Source organism: Rhagoletis zephyria, unplaced genomic scaffold (assembly GCF_001687245.7).
Source record: "Rhagoletis zephyria isolate East Lansing unplaced genomic scaffold, Rhagoletis_zephyria_1.1 Rzeph_scaffold_05226, whole genome shotgun sequence".
NCBI lineage: Eukaryota > Metazoa > Arthropoda > Insecta > Diptera > Tephritidae > Rhagoletis > Rhagoletis zephyria.
The window spans coordinates 31,518-41,882 of NW_016162309.1; the positions used below are offsets into that span (position 1 = coordinate 31,518).

General features: G+C 35.0%; 1 protein-coding gene across 1 annotated transcript in view; it reads right to left on the bottom strand.

Moving 5' to 3' along the window:
- The window catches only part of LOC108371798 (fatty acid hydroxylase domain-containing protein 2-like), a 15,576-nt gene extending 6,424 nt beyond the window's left edge, over window positions 1–9,152 (bottom strand). Inside the window, exons 1-2 of the mRNA XM_017627404.1 lie at window positions 8,258–9,152; window positions 1,010–1,083 (exon numbers count right to left, since the gene is read on the bottom strand). Of these exons, the coding sequence (XP_017482893.1) occupies window positions 1,010–1,083; window positions 8,258–8,721 (538 nt within the window). The 5' untranslated portion in view covers window positions 8,722–9,152. The remainder of the gene's footprint in view (window positions 1–1,009; window positions 1,084–8,257) is intronic.
- Between the last annotated feature and the right edge of the window lie 1,213 nt (window positions 9,153–10,365).

The window sequence follows — 10,365 nt, forward strand, 5'->3', positions numbered from 1 at the left end:
TTTTTTTTTTAGGGACAGGCAATACAGTAGGTGAATACGATCGATTCCTACTACCAGTTTTAATATTTATCATTTAATCTTTAATTATAGAATAAAACCGCCAAGATAACATGGCTTACATTAAACAAACAATTGCGGATCTAAGGGCTATCAGTATAGACAAATACGGTAATAAACAAGATCATCATGGTATGCATATAAGTAGTCGTCATAAACCACCTCATCGTTTGATGTCTAACACTAATCACTTGATTGTAAATCAAAAATCGTTATGTGAGGCGTTTATTTTGAAAGTGGCATAAGTCATCTCATGCCGTATGACTTCAGTGATCGATCATTTTAACCGTTTTTGAACGCGTCTGTTATTCGTGCAATTTTATCAGCCAAAGGTAACCAGTTTTGCCTATTAGTTTAAGCACAAAAGGTGGAAATGACTTATGCCACACTTTCAAAATAAAGGAAATTAAAAGTAATAAATAGCAACGTGGGGTTTTGTTTGATACGTCCACCACGCTATTCCTAAATGGTACTATTTATACTTGATAGCCCCACTCCGCAAGGATTTTGGTTCCCCTCATCAGTGGGTTAAAGTTTATACTTTATTCTACAAACTCAATTGTCTTACATGTATGTATTTTTTTTTTCAAATTGACTTCAAACATATGCATGGGCGTAGCCAGGTAGGGGCAGGGGGGCGCTCGAGCCCCCCCCCCCTAACTTTCAAATTTTCCTTATATATATATAAAATAGTACCCTGAAATGCCAGCGAGGTCTGTAGCTAAATTCAGCGAGCGATTTATAAAAAATGTAAACCATCAACTCCTCTCATTGCAGCTCTTTTTGACACAGTTGGAGTACGGTTTGATTGGCGCCCTACACTGGCTGTTTCACAGAGTAATTCTACGTACCTTGCACTTTACATACATATGTACATTATATTATATATATATATATATTATATTCATGCTATTAAATACTATTATCACTTTCTTTTCTCTATTCTACTTACCTGTTTTATCGATAAATTTATCCCATTGCGCCTGCCAGAAATCGCCCGATGCACCCCAGAAGCTTTGCAAATGCCTGAGTAGAAACATATCCACATAGTAGAATTTTTCCATTTTCAGTGAAAGCAAAAATAATGGTAGAAATGGTAGAAAATTAACAATAAAACAAATAAATAAGAAAACACCAACAAAAAGATATATCGTATGTATCTATGCCAAGGCTTCCAGTTTAAAACTGAGCTAAGCTGAACTTGAAACGAAAGTCGGAACTACAATGCGCCAGAATTGTAAATATGTGTTTGTATCTACAAGTACGTATGTAAGTAAGTATGTACATATAATTGCCAAGGTGGGGAAATGGAAACCCGCAAATCAAAAAAAAAAGAAAGCAACACACTAGAACTAATTGAAGAATGAATGTTTGGAGAACCGAAATTCTGGACGGCTATGGCAAGAATGTCAGTTGGTTGGTGGGTGCCTTTGTTGTGCTAATTTGTATGCAAGTAGGAATTAATGAACACAATTTGACTCGGTGAGATGTGTAGGGATCTCAGCGTTTGCACTATAACGAAATTTAATTCAAAACAAAGCGATCGAGAGATTCAACTCTCACCAAATTGCAATTACTCACACGGGCACTTGAAAAATGCCGATGTAAGAGAGAGAAAGAGAGAGAGAGAGAGAGAGGGTATTGGAACTTGCTTTTGTTGGTAGATGTCTATCGACATGGAAGTTAATCATTTGTACATATGTATGTAAATACATACCCTGTAGGGAAAGCATGAATTAGTGAAATGAGCAGTGTTGCCACAGACAACTTTTTTCATACAAAAACTTCCTACCAAAATCCAACAAAAACCTACCAAACATTTGTTTGAGTTTTTAATATTTTTGTTCAATGTCACGTTTATTAAAAACGTCGATAAATTAATATTTAGTAAAACTAAGACACAGCTAGTACAATAAAAACAAATTAACTGCGTATAACAATTAATTTTCCCATTGAAGTCCGTCTCTACAGAAAGCTGCATTTGATTCAAATGGTACATTAACTTGTAGTGTGCTGTCAATTAGCCAGTAAGAGTTCCAAGTACAAGGAGTAATTCGGAGTTCCTCCTGGGAGGAGTTTTGAATCTCTTTGGTTGTCGTATTATCTCTTCCTTCCGCCAGTGAGCAGCAATCTGAGATTCTTTTTAGCTCCTAAGTAATTCTGCAATGTATTTTTTCGCATTTCGGTTCCACGCTTTGCGAGACAGTCAGACCTTTCGTTGGCTTCAAACCCTTCACGTCAGCGTTACGCTATAGCGGGCTCGCAGGTGCTTCAAGACGCCACAAACCTTGATGTAGTTTTAAAAGAGTCAAAGGCCTTTAACACTGCCTGACTATCCGACACAATATATTTTCTGGCCCCATTTGTCCTTCTACGAAGACATTCGCGAACACAGACTTCGATTGTAAAGACATGCCCCTGGAATCTGGCTGGGTACGAGCCCATTGGCATACTTTTCTGGAGTCTTGGTCCAAGAACGCAATAATTAGGGTACACGTTTTTACTTACGAATTGGGTATACAGATACACATGTTTGCCGTCGACATTATACGAACGCACCGGTTAAATATTCGTGTAAACAAGGTTGCTAAAATGTTTGTGGATACATATTTTCTATTTTTCGCAAACAACTATTACTCATTGTCGCAAAACCTACCAAAATCCAATCTAGCCTACCAACCTACCAAATGGAAAAAAAACATACCAGTTTTGATAGGAAAAGCCCATTTGTGACCACACTGGAAACAATGAACTTTTTTATAAAGAAGCTCACTTCAGCCGCTTGTAGAAAAAATTTCCAGCAGAATATTATTCTTGCTAAGGCATAAAGACAATAGCAGATTTTCCGGTAGGGTATGTACGGTACCTTAATTATAATAGAAAGGCCCTATCTAACATTTTGGCTTCTTTAGGGAGTGATGAAAAAACTGCATAGAAATGCCAGTCCTTTTGCTGCGAATTTCTTTTAAATGTTTTTTATATTTAAGAATGCAAATAGTTGTATGCTCTAGTAGTTATTTTTAAAATCCTATAGGTTTTTAGTGAGTAATCGGCAGACATTTGTACAATGTTAGATTTGAAAAGAAATTGAGTTAGGGCCTTTCTACATTAAGGTAAAGATATGTATATACTATTTACATACGTGTTGTAGTCGTCAAACATAGGCGTGAATGTTTACATGATAAAGTCATAAAATCATTTGTGAACTAGTTTTTCTTTGTTTATTTGAATTTTTCCCCTAAGACCAACCACCAAATTATAAAGGGTGTAAAACCCCTTAAAACCATTTACTATTTTACGCTGCATGTTACAAAAGCAGAGGGCGCGCGACTGGCTGTTAGGTGCTAGTTAGAGCAAATTGTAAACAAAATTGGCGGAATGTAAAAAGTAAACAATCGGTCAAGTGCATGAATAATATCTTTGTTTATACATTTGTACATACATACATGTATCTTTAGATGTCTATCTATATGCATTGTATATGTGTTCATATTCTTAGATATTCTTTGTTCAGAGTACATAGATATCTACATCCATATGCAAAGAAAGCCGGACGTGCATGTATGCATGTACATTAGGGTGATCCAAAAATGCATGTGGAAAAGTAAAGTCGGAATTTCAATGCTCCCACCCCTTGTNGCCAAAATTCGACAACGCTCACGCCAACACAAAGCAAAAAGATGGCCAACTCTCATCTTTTCGCGTGCGTCGCTCGTCAGCTGTTGCAAATAAATAAAATTATGTGAAATATTTTCCTTTTTAATCAAGTGCGGGCAAGAAATATCGTTTTTAATGCAATTATTGATATGAAATATTAATTTATCTGTCGTTAGTATGTTAATGTAGTGGCCCAAGCATTCGCTGCCAAGCGCTCATTGTAGCAAGCATACTTTTAACGTGCGTTCTGTCAAACCAACGCCAACGCCAAAGCCAACACGAAAGTTCTATGTGGACCGGCCTTTACTATGAAAAAATGGTTAAAAAAATAATTAGGTATTATCGTTGGGAATCTCCTGAAGAGAAAAAGAGGTTTCCGGTGCAAAAATATTGATTTTCAAGAATTCTATACCAATTCTACGAAAAGTTGTTTTTTCTCCATATAAAATACATGGGAAACTTTGAGCACTTTGAGCGACCACTAAATATTTTTTGATTTCAAAATAAAAAAGAGGGGTATAATTTTTTCGGTATAGAACAATCTTAAGGGGTGAGAGTATAAAAATTCCGACTTTAATTTTTTGTACATGCATTTTTGAACCACCCTAATGTACATAGGTATATACTTTTTATATGTGTTAAGAAAAGGAAACCGTCACAAAGAAATATCGATAAAAAACTACGCTGTAAAATTACCGAGGTGTATGTATGTATATATATACATATGTATGTACAAATCCAGTGCCAGCCACTTGAATAAGGCCCCATTTTGTTCTCAGTATTGACAGTTTTCCTCTTGTTCATTTAATATTCATTAATTTTTTTATAAAAATATCATATTACATAAAATTTAATCAAAATCAAGTTTCTAAAATATTGCGCTGTGTAAATCGGATTTGTATGATTTTTGTTATATTTAGAATTTGTTATATTTTTCTAAAAATTAATTAATATTAAATAAAGAAAACCAAAACTGTCAATACTGAGCATCAAAAGGTGGCGTTATTGAAGTGACCGGCACTTTATGTTTGTATACATATGTGCACATCGCGGGTCCTCTACAATAACGACACAATTCAAAATTTAAAACATAAAAACCCTTACTACTGTTAAGTCGCTCATGTCTCTAATCCGTGTGTAATCCAGTTTCAATCCTTACTAAAGTAAATAGTAAGGATTACTAAAGTAAATCTTGGAGCAGTGAACTTCTTCACGGATGGATCAAAACTGGATGGTAGGGTTGGTGGAGGAGTCTTCTGCCGACAGCTTTCCATGAGTAGTAAGTCCAGGCTTTCGAACTGCTGCAGTGTATTTCAGGCGGAAGTAGCTGCTATCAAGGAGGCGGTAATAGTCCCCTGGAGCTGGAGTATTTGAGATTAGCCGAATACGTAATTACATAATCGGCTGGAGGCGTTTTATCGATTAAGTATTGGGTGCCGTTCAGAATGTGGTATCACAAAGGACCATCTCCTAATTGTCTATGTGAGTGCCTGAAACTTGGGGCTGCCACCTAACCTAAGAAAAAATCGCTGTTGAAGCTGTAGCTATGCGAGTCGCGTCTAAGTTGGGAGAGCAGGCTATAACTACTATTTTTTTCTTCGCTATTCTTTGAAACTTTGAGTTTATTTCAACCGAGATGGAAGTAATAAAACTGCATTCTCGCTTTATTTTCTGACATTCGGCTGAATCACCCCTCTCTACAGGTGGAAAAAGCGGATTTTAAAATCATTTTAAGATAAATAATCTTTGTTTTATAATTTTCTATGTTTCTTGAGTAACACAAATTTGTTTTGCAGTTGCAAACACCGTGTCTGACGCAATTTAAATAATCAGGCATGTTCCAGAAAAGTAGTAGAATGAAAATGAAGTGGAAATCAAAAATATAATTTTTCATTTTTGATGTTCTAGAAAAGTAGCGATTTGCTGGTTCATTTTTAAAATTTTATGTTCGAAAAAACGGAATTCAAAAGCATAGAGTAAAATGTAGAACACCAAAATGTGAAATTGAAGTATTTTTAGAAAACAATTTAAACTCCAATGTAGAATACAAATGTGTGAATGATAAAATTTTTTTCAAATTATTTTAATATAGCTAAAATTGTAATATGATACAGTTGTATAATTAAATAATGTTATACTAATTTATGCTTGCATGGGTTGGCGGGCCGTTTACAAGTAGCAGGTAGGAAAGGTAATGGCGTTTTTGTTTGTACAAGAAATGTTGCCTTTTCGTTACCCTGTCCTTAGCGTTTGTTTAAAGAGGGCAATGAAAGGGTTAAATTTTTTGCTAGGAACGAAAACGCCACAAGTAAAAACGCTAGTTAATTTTGCTAAAGTCGAAGTGCTGGTTTTCTTATATGTTTTATAGAATATGGTTAAAAATCAATAATGAATATTGCCAGACACTTTCCTTTGGCGGTAACTTCCACCAGATGCTTTAAAGTTTGCGTAATCAATAGTTATTGTTTTCGTAAATACGAATTAGGTGTGATCAAACGCGTAATACATGGCGTAGCTATAATAAAATAATTTGAAGAAAAAAATATCATTGTTTAAATTGCGTCTGACATGGTTTTTGCAACTACAAAACTGTCTGGCAATTACAAATTTGTATTGCTCAAGAAACATAAAAAATTATATAATATATATATAGGGTTCTCGGAAAGGGATCTAAAGATTTTGATGAAATATGAACAGGCACTATCTCCGAGAATACTCGTATAAGGTTGCCACCTATTCGAAATTAGTTACAAATTAATTAAAGAAGTGGAGTGCATTTTAAAGATACTTAATTCAAAAATATTTTTAATGGGGTTGCCACTTAATTTGAATCGTATATTTATTTATTTATTTTTTTGTTTAGAAAAAAGGTAAAATTTTACTATTCATGGATACCAAGAAAAGGTTCTTAAACAATGCTTTCCCTATATACAAAAAGTTATCTGTTGTGTAAGGTTGCCACTTATTTTCGATTCTACACAATTCATCTAAAACATCGCAATATGGATATCAAATAAAAGGTATTGTTGAGAACTTTGGTTAGAAAATATTTTCCATCAGGGTTACCATGCTTCTATGTAATACAAACTTTTATTTTGTACGTACTTCTATTGAAAAATTTGAACACCTTGGTTTTCGTGATTGGGATAAAGAAAAATATTTGCGCATTCACGCGATTGGGATACGATTTGCAGAAAATTTTGTGCAAATGCCCGATCGTGTGACACTGCCTTAATGACATTACATTGAATTTTCATGAAAGAAACCATAATAAAAATATAGTAAGGTAGGATCGCTGAGAGTCGCTTTTAAAATTCTTGACGTTTCCAAACAATTTAATTTTTAAATTTACTCACAAACTCACACACACATTTTCATTTTCAATCTCAAGCAGCAACAATTTCGAACAATTTCAATTTTTTATTTTCACTTTTATATGATTTTAAAATGTTGGCAAACTTCAAAAAAAAATCATGGCCGACAATTTGGGAGAACGGTTCTACCCATGGTGTAATAATAACAAGGTGTTGTCAGTAACTTAACCTCACTTTTTCGGCAGGTCTATTCCGGTCACGCATTTTAAAGTACTAGAAAAGGTACTAATTATTTACTACTTTTAATCCGTTGGTGCATACTACTTCAAATTAAATGTAGAAAAATGTATAATTACAGGCTTATAAGCCTGAATATATGTTTGTATCGGCAGCTCCACACAGTTTGGACATATATTGTAACTTTAAAAAAGGAAAAGCCGTAAAATAAGACAATTTCCTATTAGACTGTAAATGATATTCTAAATAGATTAAAACACATAAATATCGATAATATAAGCGAATTCCTAATTTAACCATGCCACCACTCTATTCTAATGTATCAGTAGTTCATTTGGCTCAATATTATGACAATGCAGCAAAAGTTATTTAATATAAAAAATCGCCTTTCCATACTATTTTTGTGAAAGTTTTTCTCCATTGATAACCACGATATCTTTATTTTTCTACTTTTTGAGTACAAAAATTATACAAATCCAGCAATTTTAAATATTAATATTGTTCTGAAAACACCAAGTTCTTTAAAAATTGCGATAAAACGAATTACTAAAATGGAGTATTTTAGATACTATTTCCCAACGAATAGTAGTATAAAAATTAAGATCGGCAGCACTGAAAATAAGCATGCCGATCTTGTCAAAATCACAACAAACACGTCGCTACTGACAACACCTTGTTATTATTCCACCATGGGTTCTACCTTGCTATGTTTTTATCATGAAAGAAACCACATTTCAAAATTAAAGGAAAATAAAATAAAATTAAATTTTATTTATCGAGCCCTAACCGCCAAAAAAACGTAAGCGATTTTTTTATTATTATTATTTTTTTTTTAATGCAATAATGGCTCTAGGAACATTTCTGAATCAAAAAGAAAATTTTGAAAAAAAATGTCGCTACGTTTTTTTGGCCATTATGCCGCGATATTTGAAAAATCATAAACCAATTTAAACTCAAATATTTAGTACCAGTCCGCTCAAAAATTTACTCACCAAGTTAAGACGTTACGAAATACAATAAATACCGCTAAGGCACAGGTAATGATAAAGATTACACTGTGTAATGATGATAACCAACGTGGCTTTTGTGGCTCCATTGGGGGACCGTAGCCAATGGCTGATAGCGGTGATGGCGGTGGCCAATAATCGGTATCATCACCGGCAAGCAAAGCAATACTATCACCGTGAGCATCAAAATCAATACGTGCGATTTGTTTTTCTGATTTATCACCACTACTTGACGATACTGCACCGGAATCGTTGTTCCCTCCATTACCCGCAACGCCGACAGCAGCACTGCTCCCTCTGCCACTTGCAGCTGTGTGTACGGCCAGCGATTCTGTACCAATTTTTGTATTATTCATCAAATCCGTTCTGGTTGGAGTTGTGGTTGATGTTGTATTTGTTGTTGTTGTTGTTGTACCGCTAATAGTTGCCGTTTTGCAGTCGGTGGCCATATTTAATTGCGATTAATTAGGTATATTTTTGTTTTAGGGTGAGATATGCAGCCTCCCTCCACTATTTGCTATTTTACGCTCTGATACACTATATTCAATATCTTTCGCTGCTGAAAAGATGTCTTATATCCTTTAATTCAGTTGGAGAAGATTTCTTTTTCGAATCGATTATTCTAGGATTTAACGCAATTCAAAAATCGATTATATGCGCTGCAATCTTTTCGATTTTAATTTATAGCTGATGTTTGTACATATTCTGTATTTGATTTTCGCAAAGCACGCATTTAACTTTACTATTTATTTATTAATTAATATTTATATTTATTAGGCTCTTATTAACTAAAACATATGACGATATAATTTGAAATGCTACAACAAATATCCGTCGCGAATTATGAACAAAGGACACGAATTGCGCATATCAAACAAAACAAAAACAACAATGCCAATATCCTTTGTTTACATTTTGTTGACTTGACAACGATGGGCGATTTCAAAAGCTCCCGCGGAGTTAAGCTTTTACAGTGTCGCAGTTTGAGATTAAAGTTCAACATAAAAAAGTTTATGCAAGTGAAGTTTGAGACCACCCATGACGGACATAACGCTGGAGGAGAGGGTCTGTCCATAAGGACCGAAGCGTTACTAGAGTGGAGTTCAGTGGGCATGCGAAGAGATGTCTTGAGTCATGGGGTGTCTCTCCGCATGCCGGGTACTCGTTTGGTACATCTGCGTTTACTCTGCTTAGGTACGAGTTTAACCTGCTGCAGTAGCCAGAGCATGTTGGGCTATTGGGCTTCTGACGTCCATTGGCGAGGGGTCTTCCGAAAATTTTTCATCCGCCCATAGTAAATACATGGAACCAAAAGTGAAAAGTGAACCGTTCCGGGGAAAAGGATTTATAATCAGCCTTATCATGAGTTTCATTTTCCCCGAACCGGTTCACTTTTCACATTTGGTTTCCATGGTTTACTATAGGCGAATGACAAATTTTCGGGTGAATTTTTTTTCAGGCGAAACTCATGATAAGGCAGAATATTGTGTGTACGAGAATGACTTCTAAATATTGGAGTACGGAAGTAGGCTAAAAAGAAAAAAAAAATAGAAATGGAAAAAAGTCTTTCCACCACTCGGATAGACGTGTCAAAATACAGCACTCCGGGCAGCCGCGGCATGCCTTCTTATGTAGCGGAAACATCATCTCCTTAACCCTTTCGACCCGGATGGTACATATGTGTACCATTTAAAGTTTAAACATCCCTAGAAGTTTCTAGTTGAATGTTTCTGGATTGTGAAATGTACCTTATAGTCTCTAAGGTTTCCTGAATGCAATCCTAAAGGTTTCGCTACATTTGTTTGCTGTTTGTGTTTACGACGCCGTTATTTGTGAGTTGCGTTCCAGCAAAATTGAAACGCGTAGTTAGTTTTTACACGATATTGAGTGCTGAAGCGCCGAAAATATTGAAAATAAAGCAGAATTGAAGTTTTTACGAATTTTGACAATTGTGGCAGGTAAGTATTTATAAAAAAATATTGGTATGGTGGTACATATATGTATTAATAGTCCGTTGGGTAGTAGATATTGCAGATCCCCGTTTTGAAGAAATTTTGTTGTTCTTCTAGAAAATGGATCCTGAAGATATTCGA